This window comes from Pithys albifrons, chromosome 7, assembly GCF_047495875.1.
Source record: "Pithys albifrons albifrons isolate INPA30051 chromosome 7, PitAlb_v1, whole genome shotgun sequence".
Taxonomy (NCBI): Eukaryota; Metazoa; Chordata; class Aves; order Passeriformes; family Thamnophilidae; genus Pithys; species Pithys albifrons.
The window spans coordinates 34,694,375-34,722,327 of NC_092464.1; the positions used below are offsets into that span (position 1 = coordinate 34,694,375).

Sequence of the window (27,953 nt, forward strand, 5' to 3'; positions counted from 1 at the left end):
ATAAAATGGTGCTTCTTGTAAGGAAAAAGAATTATTGAACCATACACTTTTACTGGCACACAAGTTAAGAGCCCTCCAGACTAAGCTGAATAATTGCAGGTGCCTAGATATGTTAGAGTAGCTCTTGTTTTATTTATTTAAAGCAATTTTTTATGTGTCTTGTTCTTGCTAGAGGGATGCGGTTAGACCTGTGTGTTTACATCCAGGATCAAGGTGTTTCCATTTGCTTCTTGATATTTGTAGGCTGAACACTATTTAAACCCAAACAAATAAACAAGAAACCCAAACCAACTTTGGTGTGAGTGGCTTCTTGGAAAATTGCTCAGAACAGTTCCTTTACCTTGCCCTGTGCTTAGGTACTAACGTGCATGTATTTGATTTACAGTTTTCAAAATTTAGGGGTCAGAGAATAGAAAGATATATCTGGGATATTTTTGCTATTCAGATATGTATTCATAGTACTAAAATTAAAGAAAACAAATTTTTAAAATTGTTTCTTATTATCTTGGTTTATAAAATTGTAAAATGGTTTGGGTTCGAAGTGACTTTTAAAGGTCATTTAGTCCAACCTCCCCTGCAGTGAGCAGGGACACCTTCAACTAGATCAGGTTACTGATAGCTCCATCCAGTCTGAACTCGAACATTTCCAGAGATGGTGCATCGACCACCCCTCTGGGCAGCCTGTTCTGGTGTTTCACCACCCTCATGATAAAAAATTTCTTCCTTATGTTTAGTCTAAGTCTATCCTCTTTTAGTTTAGGATCTTTACCTTGTGTTCTGTTGCTACAGGCCCTACTAAGAAGTCTGTCCCCATCTTTCTTATCAGCCCCCTTAAGTATTGAAAGGATGAAATTCATATTCCGGTTCTTAATTTTTGGAGAGGTGTGTGTTCATTTTTCTAGTGAAATTCCTCAAATACTGCTTTAGGGAGTGTGTAGAGACATTCAGCAGTCATTTTTCCACCAAGCTGACATCAATATAATTAGCTCCTCCACATTTGCTGTCACTTGGGGATAGTAAAGGCACTTCATTTGAGGAGGAAAAACTTGAGTATAAATCAAGACACTGCAAAGTGTGCTATCTAATAGTAGTGTAGTTTTATTCCATTAAAGCAATGAAACTTTGAAAATTGGGGAATAAGGGGAAAATGGTAAAATAACTTAGCCATGGAACATGCAATCTGTGCTTCTGTTCAAACATTGGAGTAATTTGTTGCCCTTTTATTTGATAAGAGCAAAGGAGAGAAAAATTACCAAACTGCACTATTTTTGTTTATTCCAGTTTAAAATTGAAAAAATCATAAAAGAAAAAGAAGAGCTCTTAAAGGTAACGTCTGTTCTGGAGAAGGAAACGACACAACTCAGAGATCAAGTTGAACGACTGGAAAAAGAACTTAACCATGAAAAGCAGAGATGTGACCAACTGCAAACAGAGCAAAAGGTTAGTTGTTTAACTGATTAAAGCTGACTCAAAATGTCTGTAATATTGCTTTTTAAAGAACCATTTAAACTGTGTGAAAATCAGCTATCAAGACCCCTCAGCAGTGAGATAGACATTTACACTAGAATAGGTCAGTTCCCATTAACCTCCTGCCACTATTTCTTTTATGTTGTAAAATGGTTAAAATATTTAAGGCTTTCAGTACCAGGCTTGGTAAGATAATCGATGACAGCTGTTACCAGATGTTTGACGTTATACTCTGGAATTCATAGTAGTTGATAGTTTAAGGTTTGCTTACATTAATTTAAAATGGAGGAAGGCTTTTAAAAAACCCCCTTTCATTAGGGGATAACTGCATAGAACACAGAGCATTCAGAATGGTAACAAATGTTAGTATGGAAAGCAAAGATCAAGACTTAACAAAGAATGCTACTGTCCAGATATACAAAGAGTGAAAAGTAACTAATGACTTACTTCTCTTAAAAGATTTCACAAAGGTCTGAAGATTTTCAAAGGTAAAAGAAGCACATACCTAAAAATCAGTTTACAATGGTAATTAATAGTGGCAATGTAAATGTAGGCTAAAACAAAGCAAGCTTAGTTTGGAATTCTGCATATGATAAGAAGGAAATCTAATATTATAAAAAAGGCATCAAAAAGTTGGACCTAATCTATTTTTAAGCTGTTGCTTTTTTAAAAAAATGACTTTTAGAAGAAGATTAAAAACATGTGGGAGGAAGGTGGTGACATGAACAAATTTGAAGTAATGAAGCCTATATAATCTAGCTGTGGACAGCAGTTAATAGGCTATTTCTGAGCACTAGTGTGTACATGTCAGCAGTCCTGTGTGATACACCTTTGGTAGGAATCTGTTGAGGGAAGTTGAAAATGCTTATGCTTTTTAGTATACTTTTGAACAGTCAGTGAGATGGACCAGAATGTTGTGTAAGCTAAAAAAAAAAGCATAAGATCTTGATTAAAGTTTTTCCTGTTAAAGAAGGATTTTAATTTCAAGTGCATGGGAGAACTAGCTTAAATCAGTGAAACAAGAATTAAATACTTATAAATATGCATTTCATGGATTTGTAGATTGTAAATTTGGTGGATAAATCTGAACAAGCTACACAGATAACTTTCATTGTTACTTGAGGCTCTCATTTAAAAATGTTTGAAAGCAAACTATCAGTTCTAGCCCATGTTACATGAACTTTACAATTCCATTTTAGAGCAATTGGTGAAATGGGATTTTGACAGCTGTTGAGCAAAGATACAGTTAAGACTGTATAGGAACAAAAATGTCGTGATACTTTGTCACATTTTACTGTGCATTTCTATAATCCAAAGTAGTTTTGCCTCTAAGATACCAGAACTTAGCAATTAGAATTTAATTTCAGGAATGTTTTGTTTTATTTTGTAGTTGTTCTTTTTTGACCGTGTATTTTGATGGAGATGGAGAGATGATGCAGTGTGAAGAATTTCTCCCTTGCATTTAGTTGAGCTATAAGTAGGTGTCTGAGCTGAGGCTGAAGCTATTCTTGCCTGTCTAGAAGGAGGGAAACTTTCTAACTCATACAATTTTTTGTCTCTGAGACTTTGACGCTGTCTTATTTTACATCTTTTATGTTTTGTTCTTGTTTTTCACTTGTCTTAAGAAAGAAACATCTGCTGAGTTGAAAAAGTTTTCATTTTTTGTGTATATAAGCAGAATATAAATTGTTATTCTTGAAAATTAAACAAGAATCTACTAAATAAGGTACAGTATCTATTCATCAGAGAGTTTGATTAAACAACAATTTAGATGTGGCTTTTCAGTCTTAAAGATGACTTCTCTTCTTGCTTGCCTTGCTTCCCTACCCCAACACATGAAATACAGCAGTGGATCACAGGTTATATAATCTGTTTTTACTGGAAACATGTACAATGCATTAATGGATTGATTTAAAGATTCCTGAGCAGCAGTTATGCAGCACTCAGTTGGATTACAGTACCAGGTTTTATTTTCCTTGTGTTTTTTTTTTTTAATAAAACAACACCCAAACTCAAAACCCCAAACAAAACAACCCCACAACACACGCCCTCCACAGCCAAACACCAAAACAAACCCTACACTACCACTCTCCCCCAGCTAATGTGATCAACTTTGTGTGATGTGAATAGTTGTTAATGGCCATAAACCTAAGTAATGCATTAACTTGGATATTTTTATATAAGACTATAAAGGATAACCTTTGAAGTGCTGAGTAATCAGAATATTTTTGTCTTTTGTGTAACAGCAGAATCTTCACAGTGCTTAGTGTGAGCCAGGTTGTTCTGGCTTGGTTTGTGGGTGTTTTTGCCTTTAAGTTTGTGAACGGTTGTTTTAACTAAGTAATTATGTGGGCTTTTTATTTTCTTGTTTTATTCATGGTTCTCTTTTTTCACATAGATGTGGATTTTTAGCTATGCTCCAAACTTTTAATACATGAATAGATAAAAAGTGGAATTGATGAATTTAAAATCTGGATTTTTAAAAATGGTTAACTCATGTTTAACTATCTGGAATTCTCTTAAAAGATCTTCTGATACACTTTAGAGCATATTAGACTAAGGAACAATAATTAATAAAATAGCCCATATAAGAAAATGGCATTATTGTGAACACTAAATGTCATTACCTTTGTAGTTTAAGGCAGCTATAAGTGATATAAATCTATTTCTATTGAAATTAGATACCTGTTTCTGTTGAAATTAAAGCTAAGCTACATTTAACACGTGTGAAAACTCTTAACAACATACAGTGTTTTTTTTCCTTTTTGCAAGTACTTCCATCAGGAAGTACACAGATTTGTTTCTGCTGTGCGAAGAGCCCTCAAAAAAACCATGGTAATACAAAGCACCATATTTAAAAAGCAGTAATTTCATGTGTCAAAGAAGTGAGTATGTCTGTATAGACATAAGCATTTGGTTCTAACTCAGTGCAGAACTCTTTATGCTGCTAAGGTATTGGCAACTACTATTTGCTTATTGCCTTTTGTGTTGTGATAAGGGTGCCCTGGAGTTATGAACTCCTTTATATGTAATGCTAGTTAATCTGTCTAATGTCTAAAAATCTTACTTAGTTTTCTTAGAGCAAATAACAAGGGTAACTGAGCTCATGTCTTTGATCAAGTACATTGTTAAGCTGCCTTTTATTTTTGTCACTGAACTGAACAGAATGTGGGTGGTATTGTTTGGGGTCATAGTATATGTAAGTTACCTTACTGTGGTACAGTGTAACAAATAAAATGTAGATTAATGATGGAAAACTCGGAGTTCCTAATATGAAAATGTTTTGTTAAAACAGAGTTCTCTTAAAATCACATTTTATTCACATTTCTTCACGTGCCTTTAGACTACTTTTGTCTTTTTGGTATTGATTTTTATCAGTCCTTTGTTTTCACAAATAGGTCAGTAGTAGTTTGGTTCATCAATGGCTGTAGAAGCATTGATTGCTTGATACAGACAGGATACTTGTTGACACGGCAGTGGCACGGCTGCATCCCATTCTGGCTTCCCTCGTACTCTTGGTTAAGTGCTCTCTCTTCCCCACCTAGTTACTCTCAGAATTTTGTGGAGTGGACCTGTTGTCTTCTCAGTCTGCTTTTAGCCTGGTTCTGATGTTTTGTAAGTCATTCTGGAAAATATTAGGAAGAAATAAGCTAAAAGTTGATAAATATTTGAAGAACATGCCATAATAAACAATCTCTTTGGGTGTAATTCAATCAGTGTTTCGTGAAGCATGAATACAGGGATCTGTGCCTGTTTTTAAGTAGTGAAAAGATTCCCATGTTTTGAGTTTTTAAAACAGGTGAGTTCCTGCTTTTGTGGCACTTCAGACTGTAATGGCCACAGTTAAGTAAAGATTTTGCTAAAGTGCCCTTGCTGTTCATGGCATAATCAATTGTTTGTTGCCTTCTTACAAGGTAGCCATCTCATTTCCTATCAAAGATAGGGGGAATAAATGCATTCAAGACATAAAGTGATAATGTGCTATTAGAGCTCTTGAAACATAACTTCTATTATATGTTATGGCACTCTGAGTCACTGCCTTTAGGCTTTTGGGTTTCTTAGATTTGGTTTCGGGATTCTTTTGTGTGTTTTATCACGTTGAAGTAAAAAAAAACACCCTGTATTTTTAATTTAAATTCAACATATGAATGATTCTGCAGACATAATTTTCTCTTGTTGTCATTGCCAACATCACAGGAAAAAAAATACTTGCAAGACACACAGCTCTGCATTAGTCAATGTTTATGCTCAGAGGGAATGTGCTCCCCAGCCCCACTTCTTCAGTGTCCCCTTACAGTTACTACCATTAAGTTGTGTAAATCACCCTGTCCTGCCAAAACTTGAGATATTGTAGAACTTGGTACAAATTCAGTCTTTTTCATTTAGATTTATCTTCTCATCCAGTGGCTGCTTTAATGCAGTGTGTAGTTCTGACAAAATCATTTTAGGGAGAGAGTTAGTGACTTTTTTTTCTCTTACCCGTCTGCATGCACACTCTTAGTCTTCTGAAAAGGGCTGGCTGTATTTTCAGAGAGATGCAAACATAGTATTCCTTTGCAGCAGTTTCTGTGCCAGTTAAACCATTCCTAGACTTTTTTCCCCCCTAGATGACAATAAACTTGCTGTTACTAAGTATGAAGATTTAACTTAATCTTTTACTACTCTGTGTAGTAAAGGAATTAAAAATAAATGTGAAATTATTGGAAATGTTTCAGAAATGTCACATCTTTTTCTTACAACCTTCTGTTAATTTCTCTGAGTTACATATTTTTTTTTTTACTGGGACGATGTTCCTTGATAGCATACTTTTATGTAAACTCCATCAATATAACACTGTTAAAATAATGGTGTAACTACTCCCTACGATAATTTTGTTTAAGAAGGTGACACATGGGTACCAGAACTGTTTCAGGTTGCTTTCAATATTTCAACTTTTCCTTTGGTTTACTTTTGTAAACTAGTACATATTCAATGTGTTGAACCACACTGGTATGCTACTTTAATCTAAATATATTTTACTTTTTCAAAAAATGAAGAAAACCAACTTAAAAATTTCAACCAAAGCTTAGTGTGTTTTTATTTGGAAAACAATAATACAAATACTTTTCACCTGTTTTTTAGACATTATAAAATATACATATCTTTGTAAATAATAAGAATGTATGGTCTTTATGTTCCCAGTTTTGTGTGCACTAAAAACTGTATAAGCTCTCTGGCAGCCATTCACTTGCCTACTGTCCTAATACCTGATATTACTATGGTGAACAAGAGAACACGCAGGAGTTGTTGTATTGGTGTTTCATTGGTCACTCCTCTGATCTCTGCAACCATTCAATTTGGTGGACACAGGTTTTGTGCTTTTGTTGAGTGTGCAAACGATGCTTTTACAGTCATTCGTCTCCCTCTAGTGGGAAGAGAGCACTTCTGAACTGATTCCTTTAATGTGACAGTGGTGACTATTCCTACTCCTGTGGCAGGAGTTTGCATGGATGTTTAGGTTGAGTCAGGAGCAACAGATTTGCAGATTGCCTGCTCATTCTTCGGTCTTGTGAACATCTGAATAGTGTCTCTGTTATGACACTGGCATAAATTAAGGCAGAAGTGAATTTACTGACTTGATAAACTTGTTCTTTGATGCTTCTTTAAAGTTTAGTTTACCATTTCACTTTTTAAAAATGGGCTTATTCATCTATCTGGTGGGGAGTTTTAATAAGACATCCATCTAAATTCCCATTCTGCTGACAGGTTCTAGCTGCACAGTAACTTTATTAATTGGAGAATTTTATTCAAATATCAGATAATCATTTAAATTGGCTTCTGATGCCATTTTATAAGGAGGTTTTCTCTGTTTAGACAGTGAAAAAATGCTGTTATGCATTACAAGTGCCCCGTTCAGCCTGCGTTTATACAAGTGAGTGACTCGGGTCTTTTCAGTGTCTCTTTAAACCAGGCTCTGTTCATACTATTCATGTGTGCTGCATGTGGCAAAGTCTGATAGTCAGGAAAGATGCATTGTTTTAGGAAAAGACAACCAAAATAATCAAAAAACAACAAACCACCCAAAAAGGGAAAACCCACACAAGACCCAGAAAACTGCCCCCCTCTTCTCCAAAAAACCAAACCTCCTTCCAGTTCTGTGTATTAAGATACAAATTAAACACTCGGAATTGCTCAGGTTGGCACCGCAATTACAGTACCCAGGGGTACTACAAAGATGATATGAAGAGAAAGCCCTGTTTTATGGTTTTAATGGCTGTTCTGTATATGAATATTTCTTAAATTGGACAATTAAAATTATTTCACTGGATAATTAAACAGATTCATATGAGATATTTTACACTTAGATTATGTATTCATGAAAATGACTTGGCAAAATCAATAGTTAGTAGTGAAATTATAACATGTTTTTAGAAATTAGCATTCTGACATGTAAGTACATGCTGCAAAATCATAGTGTGTGTAAATGTTTCCAGTGTTTGTAGTTTTCATTACAGTAACTGAGTGACTGATGTGACTTAGATGAGTTTTACAGTGTTAGACCTTTTTTAGTTTTGATCTGTTTAATCATGTTAGTTGAAGAATTAATGCAGGTGATGTACTACCACTGTAATACTATCTTAGGTTTTTGGGATGCAGTGACTTCTGTGTTCTTTAAAGCACTCTTTCTGTTGCAAATCATAGACACAAAGATAAAAGCTTAATGTCATTGAGTTTATTTGGAATTGGTTTTCCATTTTACTTTACTAAACACTTAAATTTTGTTTAGAAGAAAAATTACAGCTCAGTTCCTTTCAGAAATTTCAGGCCCTGTGTTTGGAGCACACTTGGATTTTGCAGTGGTTCCTGCAGATAATTCATCTAGAACCCCTGAATTCCCTGTAGGGTATGAAGCTGACATTGAATTGCATCTAGATAAATCAATCTAAACAGTGCTGCCTTTTTTTTTTTAATTTTTATTTTTAAATAGATTGCCATATATCTAGTAATTTGACCGCTTCAGCTTCAGAGCTGCATAGCTCACTTTTGACCTTTCATTCTTCATTACAACAGTGTATGCATTCTCTAAAAAGTAAAAAAAAAAAGACTGCAGGTACTGGCCAATAATCAAAGGTGAATACTTTAGGTTTGGAATGACTTTGAAAAGGTAGGTAAGGGGGTTTTACGTGTTACAAAAAGGGAAGGTGAAGCAAAACAAAACCATGCTGTCCATTGCCATACTGCAAGATGTTACCTCTGGAAGTAGTCTGGGGTGTTTTATTCTGTTTGCTGGGTCTCTTTCTGCCTTAAGTATGTTTGAAAAATGTGTTGTATGAGCTGATTCGCAGGAAGGGATGTCTGTACCATTTTGCTTCCATTAACCAGACTTTACTCTGAAATGCTTTACTGGTATGGCAAAAATCCATTAGAATTAAGAAAGTAAGGAAAGCATGCTGTTCGTCATTGTTAAACATGCAGATTTTTACCATATTATAAAAATGAGAATCTAGAAACTTAGTGGCTGTTCCATTCTCAAATGGAAGATTATTAGTCCTTTTGCCGCAGCGGTTTATTTATTAAATGAATTTTAAACATGTTTCAAGGAAGAGCCCAGGCATGATCTTTACCTATCCTTTAGACAGTTTGTAATGGCTTTATGAGGTTTCATTTGGTGTATTTATAACTAACCCAAAGGAACTGATTTGTAATTTAGAGCTTTTTGGTGTAAAAACTGTTGTTTCGGCAGCTGTTTGCAGTGTACTGTAAACAAATCATGTTATTTCTAATGGCAGGGAGGACATTGTGTCATGGAATTACAGTAAAATTATTTTTAAAAATAATCAATCTTAAATATTTTGCCATTTTAGAATAGCAGTAAAGGTTTTGGAGCCCACTTATTTATTTTTGTTCCGTATCCGCAGGTACAAGATTTTCAGACTGGGATTTTGATTCTGGGGAAGTTCACTTGACAACTGCATTGAATTTCCTTTGTCTCTTTTTACTAGTGAGACTCCTGGTAGCTACAGGAATTTTTGTTTTGATAGCTTTTTGTTTTGCAGCTGTAAAGCTGACTTAAGGAATTTCTGGCTGCTTATTCTGGCCCTTGTGGTGCAGTTTGCTTTCCCCTCCACCCCTATGGCTGTTGCAACTCTAGGGAGGGGAGTGGGGGAAGCTGCGTTTGTTACTGGATTCAAAATACAGCGCAGAATAAAAATAACCTTAAAATTGTTGGGTGTTTTTAAGCCACTTCATTAAAATGATTCATGCTCTTGCTCTGCTTTTTTTTTTCCTCTCTCTGTTAAGAAAGTGGAAGAAAATTTATAATATTTGTAGATGTACCAGATCAATTAAGATAAATTAATTAAAACAATGATTACAGAAAGTAATTACCTTTTTTGTAATAGAGGTTGCACATTTAGATGACGTGTTTATTATATTCTTTCCCTTTGGACTCCTTCTAAACACAGCTGAGTTTTACCTGTAAAATGCTCTAAAGAGCATTCATTTTAAATTTACAGCTTCTGAAACTGCTGTAACTCTTGTATGAGACTGGGATTGCTGCATCTAAATTGAATTGCCAAGAATTCTGTAAAATAACAAGTCGTCTCTAAAAATTAATCCTTTTTTTTCTTTCCAAACTGTAGGCTTTAGTTGTATCTAAACAAGTTTATTAGGTGAGAATCTGTTAAGTATAGAACTTTTACATTTTAGTACCGTGTCCCTTTAGAATAACTAGCAAAGCAGCGTCAATTGTTATGTTGTTTGTAGAGTGAATTTTTTCAGGCTATTAATTCCTTTTAATATATGTTACCTTTGGCAGCCTGTTTGAACTGTTTGTACAGTTTGTATATATAATGTATCAGATTAAATTCTTTTGAAGGCACTTGGGTTACAACAGTTACAGTTATACCAAAGTGGTGTTTAGAGAAAACACAGATATGCATTGAAATAGACTTTTTACTATACTAGGCTTTCAAAACAGGGACAAGTAATTAGTCTGCACTGCACTAGGGAAAGAAAAGCAGTTATACAGTGTGTTGTTGCTGCTGGTTATATAGCAAGTTTTGCTTGAAATACTGACTTTAATTAAAATATCCTGGCCTCATTCAAGTACATATATTTTGGGTCCAGGAAACTGATAGCACTTCAAAAATAAAGACCCTGTGAAAATTGTGGGTCATCTTCTCTAATGCTGCTTCTTAAAAAAAAGAGGGTAAAATCATGATATCTTGAAATTCTTTATTATATTAAGGCTTAATAAAGCCATTTAGAATTTAAATAGTTTTAACATACTAGTCCTTCTATGTAGAATATGAAACAAAAATAAAAATCTACTTTGCATTCTGGTTTAGTGTATAGGAAATGATTGAGTCATCAGTTAAATTTCCCGTTCCTCTCAATTCAACACTACCTACCCCCCCAAAAAATCATAATGTCCAAACTTCTGTTTAGTTGCTTGTAAAAGTGGGGCTTAATTGTACTTGTGAACAGTGTATTTTGACAATTAATGAGTAAAACCAGTCCTCATTATATTTTATTGTACTTAGTTAGGTTGGAATTTGGCCAGTAGGGGTTCTTTGTAAACTCTGGCTGATGTGTTTCTCTTGATGTAACAGTACAGTCTTGTTGTTTCAGGGCACTAAGTTTTGTTTAAAAATTAATAGATGAAGTAGTTCTTTAATCTTCCAAATGCAGAGCAGAAAGACAATTTGTACCTTAGTATCTGCACAAACACTTTAAGTCATGCTGTAGTCAGATATGTTGGTCAGTCTGTCTTGACCTTGTTTACAGTTAGTTTTGTATCACTGTCATGGTTGATACTCAGCTGAGTTTTATTGAACTTTGATATCAGAAATAGTGGCATATTATGTCTGTGTGCGTGTTCTGCTTTAGTGTTATTTTCTCAAGAAAATAGAATTATATTGAAAATAATGATTTTTGGGGTTATTCAAGATCGCCTGGCTTTGAATGACCATTTTGTTGTGGTAGAGATGTCAATTTAGCTGCCAGTGCCTTAGAACAGTATGAAAATTACTGTAATTAGATATTGAATGCAGTACGAGAACTGACTGCCCATTTTGTAGTTGTCAGTTTTCTGATAAAGGAATCTGTTTTGGGTATTGCCATCATTGTCTATCTCAGCTTCCAATATCCAAGGCATACCTCTCACAATGGTTGCATGAGCTTCCATGAACTTTGTTAGACCTTCCACATATTCCAGGTAGGGGAATGTAGTGTATAGTAAGCAGCTCTAAATAATTTCTTCTACGGTTTTTTTCCCATTGTATATGCTTTTGTTCATAGTTGTCTTTGCTGTGGCTTGCTTGAGTGATGTAATTGGACAAATGCAAACTCTCCTCCATTCAAGGAAAAGCGAGTACAAAGAGAAATAGAAGTTCTTACATTTTCTAAGCTAACAGTCAATGGTTAGTTTGCCAAAAGGAAATAGGCAAAAAATACGAAACACAGGGTTTTTTTGTCCTGTACTTGGAAGTCTTTGGTAGTCTCTGTGTAACTGAACACACTAAAACGAAAGTCCTTATTGAACCCTTATAAATATATGAATTGTACATAGCAATATTTAATATATGTATTTATGTATACTTGAAATGAAATTGTCATACCTTTTAAGGAAGAGAAGAAATCTAATGACCATATTTTGACATTAATTCAAGTAACGTGTTGTACTTCTGAAGAATCACATTCTCAAATGACATCTATTTGCAATTTTCTTAGAATGATATTCAAACATCAGAGGCTCTTAAAAGGGAAAATGATGATTTGAAGAAGAAACATGATGAGGCTGCTTCAAAAGTTCTCCAGCTTGAAGAAGATATCATGACTGTTACTCAGAAAGCAATTGCAAAAGAAACTGAGTTGGACAGGTACTTAGTCTTTTTCTTCCTTACCTTCATTATTTTACCTTTTTCCCCAACGTTTTTTAAACTAACTGTTTTTAATATATGCATGGATTTTCTGTATTAATAGTTCTGTACAATTAATTTGTCACTGTTTTAGTCTGAAGGACAAACTGAAGAAAGTGATGCTCGAGAAGGAGCAACTTGAATGTGTGTTAAAGACAGAAAAGGATGAAAAGGAACTTTATAAGGTAACTTTATTGCTTGTCCCTGTATACACTGGAATGAAGTGGTTTGAAATAAAGGTAATAATGTTTTATGGAGAAGTCTAATAAATTGAATTTGTTAAGGAAAAAAGGAAATGGATAACTTCTGTGAACAGATCTTTAAGGTAGTTATAGATGTTCTCATATAAAAATGAATGAGGAAAACAAGATTTGAATTCATCCCATGAAATAAAAAGGTCTCTAAGAAGAAGAATGGGTCAGCAATTTGTTAAAGCACAGATATAGTAACAAAAAATAATAGATGCTAGTGAGAAAATTCTTTAGTTATACAGGACGTTGCCCAGTAACTGGTCATCTTAATGCACTTTTTCATAAATAAAATACTTCTTACTTATTTGAATTCTCTCTTCAGACTTTTTCTAGATCCCTATTCTTGAGTCTTGTGCATAAAGCTGAGAAGCTTTAGTAGGTTCTGTACTGCATTGATATTTTACTAGCATGGCTGATTTCTTTTGCTGGTACTAAGAGAAATGCATTTATCAATAACATATACTTTGTGCCCCCCTCCAAGGCAAAAAAAAAGTTTTACATGCTAAATTAATGAAATTCTTCTTAGCTTGTATGAAACAAATCAAGTGAATTTAGAAGATTATTTCTGTTCATAGGAAAATGTCATTATGTGACAGGCAGTATGAGATACACGACAGAAGTAATAATGTCTCAAAACATCTTTTACAAGCATGAAATCCCTTTGTAAATAAGCAACACAAATCTTCTAGTCTGAGTGGAAAACAGTTGAGTGCAGCAGCTCTCCTTTATTAGACATAATACGATATATTTGATGACATTTTGAAAACAGGTCTAGTGTTTTCAAAAGTAGTTTGCTGTGTTTGGAAATAAATATTGTTGATGTAGTCCTGATTGCTTAGATGATTGTGGACAGATATTACTAGAGGTTTAATTTCTCTTTAGTTTGCTTCAAGTCATTTATCTTTTGCTTGTCCTTAATTGTGCAGCATTTGTGAAGAGCAGAGTGAATTCTGAATAGCTTAATTTGATGTGGAGAGAAATTAGGGCTTTAACTTAGAAGCTGAAGAGTGGAGCTGTTGTTAGATCATGCTGAAAGTATTCCAGCCAGAAAGTTTGGGCTGGAGGGCAGTGATGTTATCAAATGTTTCATTTTTCTCTTTACCTGTTATAATCCGCCTCAGAGATAAGTTAGAATTTAGTGAGCACTTAAATGGGCAGGTGAACAGTAGTTCTCCTAATGTGGAAGAAGTTTGACATGTTTTAGCATCATTACAGATACACTTGAAGAATACAGAAATAGAAAACAGCAAACTAGTAAAAGAAATCCAGACGTTTAAGAATTTGGATGCAAACAAAGAAAACATGATATCGTATTATAAAGAGGAGGTTGTCAGATTACAGCTCTTAGTAGCTGAAAAAGAAAATATGAAGAAAACTTTTTTGCTCTCCTCATCAAACAAGGTAAGCATTACTAATATGATTGGCCAGTTTTAAATGAACGTATCTAAGGTTGTGCGTGCTTAACAAGAGAAAGGAAAAGGCTGAAGATATCCTCAGGGTACAGGCTAAGAGGCAGGAGGATTATGGGGTTCTCAGAAGATGCAGAAAATGAGCAAAAGACTGAATTCTGTTTTAGGTTTGCACTTTTCTGAGCTTCTTGAGGTTTCTGAGATGATGAACTGTGAGATTAACCATGTGCGAAAAAGTAATTTGTGAGTTCAGTAAAAGTGCATCAGTAAAAGTGGCGTGCTCCTGAGTTGTGTTTAGCTTCATAAAAAAGGAAAGACGATTGACAGAAAAAGTTCATAAGGTAGGTGTGTTGAGACTGTGGAGGGTGATGGAGAAGAAAGGACACATGAAAAGATGTGCTGAACGACTTGTTAGGGGAATGCACTATCAAGCTAAATGAAAGGATAGGATGCCATATAAACAGGCTAAATTGACTGAGAACTTGGCAGTAAGAGTGACCATAGGATTTCAAAGGAAGAGGTGACCTACTACACTGTGTGGTTGCATTGTGGTTAGCAAACAGTGTGGTATAATAGGAGTGTGAAATTGCTGCAGAAGTGGTATCTATGCTGTCCATGGTCCAGGTGGGCTTCCTAGTTCTTGTCTGGTGCTACAGATAGGTGTATTGGGTTTGTGTAGGGTTTGGTAGCAGGGTGGCTATAGGGGCAGCTGCTAAAAACTTCCACTGACAGAGCCAATACCAGCCAGCACTTTACAGAGCCAATACCAGTGGGCTCCAGGATGGACCCACCACTGGCCAAGGCTGAGCCTGTCAGTGACGGTCGTAGCGCCTCTGGGATAACAGATTAAGGAGGGTGTGTGGTGGAGGGGAAAACTGTGTGAGAGCAATTGCAGCTGAAGAAAGAAGTGAGAACATGTGGGAGAAGGGATCAGTGAAGGAGGGGAGAAGGTTGTTCCAAATGCTGGAGCAAAGATTCCCCTGCAGCCCATGGTGAAGACCCTGGTGAGTCAGGCTGTTACCCTGCAGCCCATGGAGGTTAATGGTGAAGCGGAGATCACCTGCAGCCTGTGGAGGGCCTCATGCCAGAGAAGGTGGATGTGCCTGAAGGAGGCTGTGACCTTGTGGGAAGCCCACACTGCAGGAGGTTTGCTATTGGGACCTATGACCCCACAGGGGACCCATGTTGGAGCAATCTGTTCCCAAAGGACTTCACACTGTGCCTGGGACCCCACACTGGAACAGTTAATGAAGAACTGCAGCCTGTGGGAAGGACTCACATTGGAGAAGTTTGTAAAGAGTGTCTCCTGTGGGAAAGGCCCCACACTGGAGCAGAGGAATAATCTGAGGAGTACTCTCCTGAGCACAAAGGAGTGGCAGAGACAACTGACTGCAGTCCCCCCCCCCCCCCCCCCCCCCCCAATTCTCAGAAGGCAGATAGAGAATTCAGGAGTGATGTTGACCCTGGGAAGAAGGGAGGGTTGGGGGGAAGATGTGTTAAAATTTGATTTTGTTTCTCAGTAGGCTACTCTGATTTGATTGGTAATAAATTAGGATAATTTTTCCTCCAAATTGAATCTGTTTGCCCGTGACAGTAATTGCTTAGTGATCTCTCCCTGTCCTCATCTTGACCCACCCATTATATTCTCCCCCTGGTCTAGCTGAGGAGTGACCGACTTTGGTGGGCCCCTGTCATTCACCCAGAGTAAACCCACCATAGAATAACCATTAGGTGTTTGTTCCTGATCTACATCAGCCTATTCCATCTCATCCAAAAGGAATGCAGTTTATGTGCCCTGAGTTTGTTCTGTCCTGTGATCTACAGTGTGATAGCCAATAATGGAATTGACTGGGAGTTTTGCGTCACAAATGTGCTCTTGATCCAGAGTAGACAGTCAGTTTAGACACAGCCTTTGAGGCCGGCATGGGAATGTAAGACCATGCAGGCAACTTCATCTTGTGTATCTTGCCAATCAATCTCACAGAAAACAATTTGGATCTCAAAAGAATAAAAGTTGTGTTAAAGTAATACGAGTTATGAATGTTCAGTTTAAGTGGAAAAGTAGTGCTGGAGAATGGAAATAGCAAGACAATAAAGGACATGCTGTGTTAAAAAATTAGCCAGTAGTGGACTAGACATACCTGAATTTATGTCTAGACTCACGAATGAGGTGATTATAGCATCAGGGAGCCCAGAGGCTGAGAGTACCTTGTATGATAACTGTTTTAAATTTTTTTTTTTAAATATTGTTTTGTAATCCCAGTCTCCTGTGAGGAATGAGAGGCTGGTGGTTCAGCTTGGTCAACTGGCTCTTGGGCTGCCCTGTGGAGCTGCAGCAGTGCTTAGTGCTGCATGCTGCAGCTTGCTCTTCACTACTTTTTGTTTTCTGTTCCTTCTGAAAAGCTTGTTGTGTAAGATCTTGGGAAATGGAGTTGGAAAAAACCATCCCAAAGCTGCTTTACAGTGTTGTACATCAACCAATTTTAGGCATCTTAAAAATCTCTTACTGTGTTGTTACCTGCAATGTGTTGCTGTGGGATGAACTTTGGTTTTGGAGTTCTACAGGGGTAAGAACAGATGTTGTTGAAAACGGAAAGACTAATTTTGGTGTGTGTGTAAAACTAAAGTTGAAAATCCAACAAAAAACCAGTACAGAGAAAATAAAAATATTTAAAGTTGTCTTTATCTCACAGTAAAATATGTTTACATGCCATTGTTGGCAAAGAAGGCAAATGAGGAAAATGGTACTTGTAATACTGACTTCCTGATTTAGTGGTTTTGCTAAAGCCACCAGGAAAACTTGTTTCTTTTTTTTTTCAAATGTTTCCAATCCCTATACCAATCTCTAGTTAAGCTTTGAATTAAGAAATGAGGACTTCTCTTCCATTCTTCTCTTTCCTAGGAGGATGCAAGTATTTTAAAAGAGCAGCTTCGGAAAGCTGAAGATCAGATTCAGGCTAGCAAACAAGAAGCTGTTCTGATGTCCAAAGAGCTGAGCGATGCAGTAAATGTGCGAGATAAGACGATGGCAGATCTTCACAGTGCACGTCTGGAAAATGAAAAGTTTAGAAACCAACTTGCTGAAGCTCTAGCTGAACTTAAAAAAATCACAACTTTGAAAAATGAACAGGTAAAATGTCAGCATTTATGTCTGTGTTTATAAAATCTGTCAGAGCTAGCTTTGCTAAAGTTGGGGAATAAAATCATTTTCTGAGTGGTAAGTACAAATAATTATCCAATTCCTTTTTGGCATTCAAGATACTACCTTAAATCAAGTGCATGTTATGTTAACTGATTTGGAAGTTTGGTAAGAAAGGAGCTCACATTGACTTCTCCCCACATTATTTTCACAGAATAATGCAGTATTTATCTGTGTTATTTTGAATAATCTCCCTGTCTTAATTCTGTTGTGGGAGGCACATGTGAGCTTATTTCTGTTAATGTAGCATTAAAAATGGATTCAAATAGGAGAATTAGTTGGTAGAGGTTTGGTTTGTTTTATAATGTTCTTTCCTCTTTGATGGATTCTCTTTAATTCTTATGACGATATTTGATGTCAAAGTTAATTTGCTTTAGTAATTTTAAGTATGAAAATACTAATGTAATGGAATTTGTCTTGACTTTCTTAGTCTTGGATAAAAACTAGTGAGCTAAAACAAATTTCATAATTTTGACTTACGAGCTTTATACTGGACTATATATGACTGCAACCATATTGGATTAATTTGCTGGTAGGATTACTGTGATGATTTAACTGTTTGGAAAAATACATGGAGCTGACCAGTAATTAAAACAGTGCTGTAAATGTGAAGTGAATAGTACAGCCCTCCAAAGAACTGTTTTTTTTCCTCAGAATTTGTTATGTACAATGTCTTTGAAATGCATCCTGAAATAAGGAGGAAAGCATCTGAATGATTCAAGTTAACAGAAAGTATCTGAATATGGCATATATCCATTTGGCAAATGTGGTTTGCTTAGCCTGTCTGTCAGTGTTGCAGCTGAATGGAAGCACTTCCAGTGGAAATGTAGTGTGTGATGAAATACAGTTTTGGTCTGTCCATTTTTGCCATGTGGCTGTACTTGTCTATAAAATAGCTAGAGCACTTTCTGAAAGATGTTCAGACTTTTTCTGTGCATTCAGACTTCTGATACACATTAATCAGCTCATGGAGTCTTTACCTGCCTCTGGTATTACACCATACCTGTTTACTCCCTCAGTGTATCCTGCTGGAATGAAATTCAACACAGATGCTGCCTCCTTGTGCTTTACTATTCTATTCCTTTCCTTCTCACAAAGAAAGGAGGGCAGTACTTAATGCAACAATATGCTTTCTTTAATTGCGAAAAGGGTTTCTAAGAAATAGTGAGAACGGTTTCTAATTTTTTTAAGGAAACGTCAAACACAGTGGAGCAGGAACTGCGCAGAGAAGTTGAAGATCTGAAGCTTCGTCTGCAAATGGCTGCTGACCATTACAAGGAAAAGTTCAAAGAATGTCAAAAACTTCAAAAACAAGTAAACAAGTTTACAGAACAGGCAGTAAGTAAAATGGGAGGAATTGCACTTGCTCTTTTCGTAACATTTCAGCAACAATTTAATTTCCTTCTGCAAAAATTAATGCTTTAAAAAGGATTTAAATGTGTGGGAAGCGACAGCTCTTTAAGTTAGCATTTTCTTCCATAAATGTAAATTACTTCTATGATTCTTTATAGATAGTTGTCAAAACCAAGTGTAGAACTTAAAATAGCTGGTGTGTGAAGCAACCTAATAGAGTTTGGCTGAAGCTATTAGAATTACATTGTTCAGGGAAGACTTTTGAAATTGAAGCTGGGAAAATCTGTAATTACTATCTCTATCCAGTACCACCACAAAAAACCAACAAAAACCCAAACTCAAAACTAAGGGAAAATGGAGAACTTGAAGGAAGATTTTAAAGGGAAATGGGGTGGAAGTTTCCACAACGCAGTATACAGTTGTATTCCATATGTATTTTGTATTCTTATCACTCCTGTCAGATTTGTTTCATAAATAAATGAGTCTTTTGCAATGATGATGTGAGTCTTAGGCCACCTTAGTAACTGAATTTGCCAGTTTCAAACAGATTTGAGAGCAGATTTCTTCAGAATTTTGTTAAAGTTGGAGAGGATCTCAAACCAGGGAAAAGGCCTATGAGCAATGCAAGATGTACAAATTGAATTCTTATGAAAACCAGATTTCTTAAATATTTCTCTTATCCACAGAACAAATTGCAAAGTTTTAATCCACAGATTGCTTAAAACAGTCTTCTTCTCATCCAGAAGGTCAATGGTGAATGAGGTGTCATATCAGAACTTCTGTGGCTTTTCTTTAAAAATGTTCCACATCTTTGGCAGTGTATATCACAGCAAACACCAGTTTTGCTGCTTTCACACCAGAAGTCCAACACTCACTCCTAGTACAGACTCTGTTTTTCTAATATAGTATTAGATTTAAGTTGATGGGTTTAAGTGTAACTGATTCTCTAGAAAGTGAGATTTTTTTTTAATAATTTGTTTAGAAATTAATGTTTCTGCAGAAAAAGAACTTTATCAAGTTAGGTGATAAAAAAATCATAGTCTGAGGCAGTTTCAGTGTTTGTAGACTTAAATGTTTTTGCATATTTGTTACACCTCCTCTTTTCATGAGCTGTTCCGTCTAGTCCAATTTTGGAGCAAATGATAGTGCAAGATGTGTTACTTTATGCCTTGGCTTTCATTTCATTAAATACCAAACCAAAATTTCTTTTCACGAAGAAAATTGCAGGCCACCCACAGAAACTGACAGATGCACCTAACACTGAGACAGCTACTGCCATCAGTACAGACAAAAAGTTGTCTGCGTCTCCAGGTACCAACAGCTTAAATGTTGTCTGTTTTATCAGCCTGAAAGTGTTGTCTATGTGAAGTAGTCATTGATAGTATTTATAGTATAAAGAAGGTGAATTTGTTCTGTTTTAGTTAAAGCAAAAATTGGAAATGTGAAGATTACTCTAAAAATCTTGTCTTTTATCAACTGGTAGTATTCATAAATAATTGTATGGATCTTTTAAAAATGGGTTAGTTGCTACTTGTTAATGTCAGTAGGACTGAACTCTTGAATTTCTGCTTGATAGTTAACACAGAGATGGTTTTGCCAAGCTAATGAACAATTAATTTAAAAAAAATCCTCCCAAGTTTTCAGTTTGTGTACAATAGCACGGTAATTTTGCAGTTACATTATCACAACTATCCCACTGCAGCATTCTACTATAAAATTAAATCCACTTAAAAGTTCTGATTATGTGATGGCAAGGTCAAGTCTACCCACTATTTTCATAATTTATAGGCAGTAGTGGTTTATTAGAAAATGTTTAACTAAGTTTATAATTTTTATGAACTACTAAGTTACCACAAAAATGGTTTTCCAAAACTTAAACATATAGTAGCTTAAAACTAAAGAAGAAATCTTTCACTATGAGGGTAGTGAGGCACTGGAACAGGCTTCCCAAAGGAGTTGTGTATGTCCCATCCCTCTTGTGTTAAAGGCCAGGTTGGATGGAGTTCTGAGCAACCTGATCTAGTAGAAGATGTCCCTGCCCACAGGGGAAGGGGGTTGGAACTAGATTTTCTTTAAGGTCCTTTCCAACCCAAACCATTCCATGATTTTATTCAGTTTAAATTGATAAATGCCAGTGAATGCTGATTAATTTTTTGTAGTACTTTATAGTTCACAGATTCTTGCTGTCAGTAGAGACTATAGATTGTGATTTCTGCCAGTTTCCTCCTGTTTAAAATAAATACAAGTGTTTCTTACAACATACAATCCCCACAAGCTCAGTTATATTATGGGATGAAGTACTTTGCTGAGGCATTTCATGGTTTTATGTAAGAGTAAAATACTTAGATTGATATAACATATTCTGCTGCTTACTTTGTTTTCTTTCTTGGGAAAGTGGTATCTCTGTGTGTATTTATGTTCATCTCCAGTGTGTAGAACTGAACACAGACATGCCAGTACGATTGCTGATCTTACATAACACTGGCCACGTTATGCTGATTGTCTCTGGTTAACTGTTTGCTTGGATAACACGGAGCACTCTGTTCTTATGTGCTGTCAAATTTGGACTGTCATCTCTCTTACGCAAACTTCATGGAACAAAAAAAAAAAATCAATATTCTTGTTTTGTCTTCAATGTTCGCAGTTAGCCCCAATTCATCCAACATAGTTTCGGAATTCGTGGTAAAGGAGCAAGTACGTGAAATGAATAAACAAATTGCTGAGAGAGCAGAGAAGTATAAGAAATGCAAGCAAATGCTGGCAGTAAGTAAACAGCTGCTTCAGAAAGCTGAACAAAATGTAGCTAAGTCTTAAAACCACAAGGCCTACCCAGCCGAGTTGCCTTCCTTGCTTGTGTGATACACTGTGATTCTGGTAAAAATCTTGCACTTAGAAAGCACATTTTTAAGTCAGCTCTTGACTGCCTATGGTGTTAGAGAGTCCAGACAAGGACCCTTCAGGGAAACTCAGATGTAGTAAAACAAATGAGCAAAACCAAGTATGCTGAAGGCTTTGAATGCTTTCTCTTCTTACCTGTAGTGTAATAAATAAATCAAATACAGCATGTTGCTGTAAGCCAGCTGAGGTTTGGAAAAGTACAGCATGGTTGATCTGATCTGCTGTCCAAGTGTAGTAATGTCTCCATATCTGACTGTCAGGGTTTTACAGTGACTTGACACCTGAGTGGGTGTTGCCAACTAGCTTGGGCTCAGTCATACAAAAAAGGGGTTTATTTGGTTGTCTGGACCAAAGTTGGCACCCGTAGTGTTGTAGTCACAATAGTAATGCTCTTCAAGTGTCAATACCTGTCACTCTCCACTTGATTTTCATTTAACCAGTTTGGAGTATTGTATCAGTGATGCTGGTGAAAAGTTGACAACAGTTTAAGAAATGCTTTCTGAGTGTTGTCTTATCTCTTTTCACCTTGTTTCTTTTATTTATCACAATGATATGATTCTATTGTAAAAAGTTTTCCAGGTTGTAGTAACTGCCCTTTAATTCTGCTTATAACCCTGTCCATGGAGAGCCTGCACTGGCTATTTCTTCCGTAGTAATGTTTGAGGAAAGCCTTGGCCTTTGACCTTCTGGATGAAAGATACTTAGATTGTAAGAGTTGCTTGGGGAAAGGTTTTGTATTGAAGTGAGATACTTGAAAGAGTAATCTTGGTTAGTAGTAAAAGAAACTTGAAACTGTGAAGCTAAAGAGAAATTTCAGTTTATTGAAAACTCCAGAAAAAAATATGCATATTTAAAATCATATATACTGTGTTCAGTGGTCCTGACTTCCTCTAAGTCTTGAATCAGACTTGATTTCTTGGAGAAGTGATTTGTAAATGGTCTCATTTGAAAAGCAAAAAGTGACATTGTTGGACATGGAGGGGGGGAATCTCTTAGAATTGTAAATATTTCATGACATGGTATAAACTGCTTTAGGATGAGAAGATGAAATGCAGTGTTTATGCTGATGAACTGGCTAAACTGGAGCTGAAGTGGAAAGAACAAGTGAAAATCAATGAGAGTATAAAATTGCAACTAGCAGCAATGGAAGATCAGTATAAAGTAAGTTGCAGATTTTGTTTATGACAACGAATGGTTACCTGTTCTTAACATGGTTGCTTATTTCTGATAGTTCAAGTGATGAAGCATTTTAATGGGGAAAGCACAATAAATATAATTTTACTGTAAACAGAAATTCTGGTTTGCACTTAGAGAAACAACACAGTCTTGTAATGCTTCTTTAAGTGAAGGAGATACTTGCTACCAGGTGGCTATCATTTTTTAATACTGTGGATTTAGACAAACCTCAAAATGACATTATTCTTGTATTATGAGAAGAAAGGGCAAAAGAGTTCTAATTTCCTGATGCTTACTGTAATACCAACAGGAATATTGATTGGTGTGTTTGTCTAAAATCTTCCTATTGCATGTTGCATTACCAGTGTACTGATGTCTAATGCATTTTTTCTGAATTAACTAGAGAGAAAGAAAATGAGTGATACATTATTTTTAAATTGTCATGAGATAGTTTAATTTGCAGACTCTCAGCTGTAGTCTTGGTAGAGTGATAGAACATACCACAAAGTCAAGCATAATGGGCAGCTTTAGCTTACAAGGGGCCTTAATCTTTGAGATTATGGGATAGTAATGTTTATGTTGAATTAGCTTTTTAGGTCAGCAGAGATGACATAAGAGCAACAAATGTCCGTAAGAGCAGTTTTTATGCTGGTTCTCAGTGATAATGCAGTTGACAAGGAAGTTGCCCCTTTTTGCCCATTGTGATAAACAGTGATTAAACTCAACTGGGATTGTATTGGTTCTACTGGGAACCCCTTTTCATTAGAAACTGCAGCAGTTTTTAAACTGTAGACTAATTCAACATTTTATTTCAACACTATGTAGGCCATCCTTTTCTGACGCTTTCCAAAGCTCTAACTTCAATTTTATAAAATGCATGACTCTTCCCAATTTACTTTCTTTTACTGATTAGAAGTGATCAGTTGCTGTGCATAATTTGATGTGAAATAAGTTTAACTTCTCAACAGCAGGCATAATAAATAATTGGTTCTGCAACTAAAAGCATTTTGACTGCAGTGAAAGGCTTATTTGGGGGGTGGAGGTGATGCAGAAAAAATGAGCTTTTCTTCTCAGTCAGGAGTTTTTGCTTTATTGATCTGAACTAGGAGAGGAAATTTCAGAAATTCAAAAAGTTCATATGTAATTGTGGAGAGCATTAAGCTCAGATGTTAGAAAAACAAGGGGAGAGGCAATCTCCCAAGTAACCTGCATACAAATGAAACAACTCTTTGTAGAGAAAGATTATTTAAATCGTCATTTTGAAGCAGGAAAGAATTGTGTAATCTGTCAGTTTCACCTCCTTCCAGAGCACCCAATAGAGACACAAGGTGATGCTGGTGAAACAAATTAAGTTTCTTTGAGATAGGAGCAGGTTTTGGTTCTCTCAGTTCTGTAGTGGGACATAAGAGGTGGAAAAATGTGAACGAAATCAATCACTGAAATGCAAACAGATATCTTGAGAAATAATGAGATGAGGCTTGGAAACCTTCAGGTGTTTCTGGGCAGTGGTGTCCCTCCTGCCATTAGTGTCACTGATGCTACTCATCGTTTTTAACACAGAATTTTATCATTCCACAACTGTCTTCTGAAAACTGGCAAGAAAAGGCCACTGAGGTACTGCTGTTATCCAGCAGATAAACTTTGTGACAATTGCTGCGTTTCATTTGTTGTAGCACCAGATGTTGCATTTAACTGTAGTAGATGAAAGTACTACCATCTTAAGAGGAACTTGATCAGGGAACTTTGTTTTCACAGTACAACATGCATTTACTAATAATGAAAAAGTTTCTGTGCACTAATAGAGGCATCTTAAACTTCTTTCCATATAGATTCAGCTGGCAGAAAAAGAGAGACGAATAAAAGAACTGGCGTCACAGTTGGAACTCTTTACAAGTGAGAAGGTATTGTCAGACATTCTGAAATATTAATGCAGTACCTCTAGGGTATTACATGGCAATTAATCAAAGCTAGGTTTTACTGAAAAATGAAATAATAAAATATCTTTATTACATTCATATAGGATTACATGATATTTTCCAAAAATGGGGATTGTTCCTTAAAACTTAATTTTTATTTGACTTCAGTAAAATTCCAGTATGAACACTGTGAATTTTCATACTGATAAGCTGAAACTAAAGTTTCAGTTTAAGCTTCCTTAAGTGTTTTGTGAAATTCTAGATTGTCAAGTAGTTGATATTTAATCTCTTTTTTTAACCAAAGATGTAATTTTTAATAGATTTCTCGTATTTTTCTGGTTCAAAAGATAGCAAATTAAAATTTGAGTTTTGTTGAGTCTAGTTTAGCTGGAGGGAGCAATCTTAAACGCCACACATAAGAACAACAACTGTAATAATAATAATGTATGGACCTTATAAAAGCTTGGAACTTTGTCTACCAAATTTATAGATATTTACATTACAGAGAAGAACCAAAGGGCCTGCTAGTCTGGAACTATGATTTAAAAGGTTAGGCATGTGATAGTAAACAACTTTTCAATTTAATTCCATTATCAGTGTTTGTTTATAAATGTCACCAAACATAGCTTGCTAAAAATGTTCACTTGCTCTCTCTTCAGACCTATAAAATTACTTTGTTTCTATTTTATTTACATACTTAGATAGCCTTTGATTTTTTTTTCTAAGTTAGTCTCTACCCTAGCTATCCAGCTTCTGGCTAAGGCTATTTTGCAGCACCTTTTTACATTCACTTTGATCTACATTCTGTTTTAATCTGATGCTAAAATTAAGGTATTAAGAGCCACTGCCTCTTATTTTAAACTGCTTTCATATTACAGAAGAAATTGGTTTTAAAAAGGAAAATCTTAGTTTCATTGAGAATTAATTGTTCTGGCTTTGTATTTAAAGATGAATTATTTAGATTTTGCACACTCATTAAAACATTGATGCAGTCCTTGCATTCCATCCCTAATCACTGTAATCATATGTGCATTTCAGTTTATGAATCTGAAGCAATGTTAGCATAACTTTATATCGTATCTAAAGGAGGATGTTGGGCAGAAATTGTGTTGTCCTGTGTTAGAAGCGTTTTTTTCAAAATAAAATAAACTCTAATGTTTTATGGCCAGCACTCCAAAAAAGAGCACTTGTAAGCTGGCTTATCATTTGTAGATACTACTTTTTTGCTGTTAGAAAGTGAACACTGTTATGTTGCTGTTAGAGTCGAAATTTTTGTCTGAAACCTGATAGTACTTATATAACAGTAGATATATAGTTTCCATTTTCATAGAATCATAGAACGTTTTGTGTTGGAAGGCACCTTAAAGATCATCCAGTTCCAACCCCCTTGCCATGGGCAGGGATGCCATCCACTACAGGAAGTATTTTTGCATTTGAGTAGTGTTTTGTTTTTAGAGTAGTTATTGCTACTTGAGTTTTGCATTTTTCTGTTCAAGAGGTTGGTCTGAAGTTTACCTGTTTGCAAGAAAACAATTATTTAGTTGTTCTTTTTAGTAACAGTCTTTTAAATTCTCATGTACCTGAACTCGTAATTGAAGCCTTGGTTTTATGTTTCAATTAAAGTCTTCTGTGGAGAAGGCACACTTCAATCTTTGAGGGTTTTATTAACATTACATTGGCAAATATTAAACATGAACCCAGAGAACCCAAAAGAAAATGCTAACCAGAAACAACAAAATTACCAAAAATCATGTCTCCCTTAACAGTCCCAATTTTTTAATTATTATTTTCATATTTACATGTCAGAATTTTTTGCATGGTTCTGAATTTAAATGGCATATTCCCTTTGATGTTCTTGGCATACTGCTCTATATCCTTTAACCCATGAATGGAAGGATGAGAAAGACCTTTATTTGTATAAATTACAGCTGATGCACTGACCGCTCTTAAGTCACTTGGATTATAGTCTTTTAACATATATATTGACTTATTGGTTTATAAGTTATGGAACTCCTTCTGTGGTTTGTAATTATTAACATATTTATGGTTTATATGCAAGAATGTAGAATTTTATTAATTTTTTAAAGAGTTCTGTTTGAGCATTTCTGAAAGAATGAATTGTCTTTCTGATGTAGGTATTGCTGTTGAGTATCAGAGAGGATCCAGTGCAATACACTTAGTAGTTCTTTAAATATCTGTCACTCATAAATTCACATGGAATTATGTCAAGTATGTACATATATGTGCTTCACATACTGAAATGCTACATTCTTGAATTGTATGGTATGCTACAAAAAAGGAGTTATTTTTGATTGTAACTTTTAAAAACTTTTCTCACTGCACATTATCGCTGGTTGTTACTGTTAATCTACCCGTTCTTTCCTGATTTAGTTAACTTTTCTTCATTGTAAAAAGGATGCGGATACTTCTTGAAACATGTGGCAGTTCTGTTGTGTAATTTGAATTAACTGATGACAAACTAAGAAAAAGTATTTCTTTAAAATATCTTTGTATTTTCTTCATTGACTATTTGTGGTATGTGTGGTATACTTGACATTAGATCAAGATGAAAAGACAGTAGGAAGGTTAGCAAATGTTTATTTGGTAAAAAGCATTTTTCATAAACATTTCAAATTTTACCAGTGCTCCATAAGTTAATTACATTTTAAACTTTGCATTATTTAGCAACTTGGCAGAACACCAGGAGATCAAGCTGGAAGGATGATGGAAGGACAGATTTCACAGCAGGCATTACATTTTCGCAACCCATATTCAGAGGAAAATGGACCAGTTCCTGCAGTGCCAGGTAGACTCCCAGTACTGCAATATGGAAACCCTTATGCAATTCAGGAAAGAAGAGGTAAGTAAATTTCACACGCTCACCCCAAATATAATTTCTCCCTCACCCTTTCAAAAGCAATGTCTTGTTTAAGGCAGGTGAAGTACCAGCAGTCTTTAGACTGTTGTACAGAGCCTTTACTGATTGAGGAACATCAGTTAAGTGCCTTTATTTTACTGATGAGAATCAATAAGGTAAAAAAATTTTTAAACACCTTTGGAAAAAGATGATTTCTCTCCTATTGTTTTAGATTATCTAAACAAAAAATGTATTTAACTCTCAACTTTAAGGGTAAGGTTGAACAAAGATTCTGTAATTAATTTTTCTTCAGATGGAGCAGATGGTGCTTTTAATCCTGATGAGATCCAAAGACCACCTGTTAGAACTTCCTTTTGGGAGCTGGAGGATGACGTAGTGTGTAGCCAACCTTCACGCAACCTTAGTCGGCCTGATGGTTTAGAAGATCCTGAGGATAGCAATGTAAGTTACCTTTTTTATTATTTTTTCCTTGGTATGCTTACTAATGAGTTGTCAAGAGTTTCAC

At 35.6% G+C, this 27,953-nt stretch overlaps 1 protein-coding gene across 3 annotated transcripts in view; it reads left to right on the forward strand.

Moving 5' to 3' along the window:
- TAX1BP1 (Tax1 binding protein 1) overlaps nucleotides 1-27,953 on the forward strand; it is a 51,745-nt gene that overhangs the window by 16,797 nt on the left and 6,995 nt on the right. Inside the window, exons 5-16 of one of the 3 annotated variants that reach the window (XM_071560999.1) lie at nucleotides 1,282-1,440; nucleotides 12,181-12,329; nucleotides 12,463-12,553; nucleotides 13,835-14,020; nucleotides 16,931-17,158; nucleotides 18,419-18,565; nucleotides 19,798-19,891; nucleotides 21,225-21,343; nucleotides 22,514-22,639; nucleotides 24,484-24,555; nucleotides 27,256-27,430; nucleotides 27,741-27,889. In XM_071560999.1, the coding sequence (XP_071417100.1) occupies nucleotides 1,282-1,440; nucleotides 12,181-12,329; nucleotides 12,463-12,553; nucleotides 13,835-14,020; nucleotides 16,931-17,158; nucleotides 18,419-18,565; nucleotides 19,798-19,891; nucleotides 21,225-21,343; nucleotides 22,514-22,639; nucleotides 24,484-24,555; nucleotides 27,256-27,430; nucleotides 27,741-27,889 (1,695 nt within the window). The remainder of the gene's footprint in view (nucleotides 1-1,281; nucleotides 1,441-12,180; nucleotides 12,330-12,462; nucleotides 12,554-13,834; nucleotides 14,021-16,930; nucleotides 17,159-18,418; nucleotides 18,566-19,797; nucleotides 19,892-21,224; nucleotides 21,344-22,513; nucleotides 22,640-24,483; nucleotides 24,556-27,255; nucleotides 27,431-27,740; nucleotides 27,890-27,953) is intronic. The other 2 variants (XM_071561000.1, XM_071561002.1) reach the window with 2 other exon arrangements.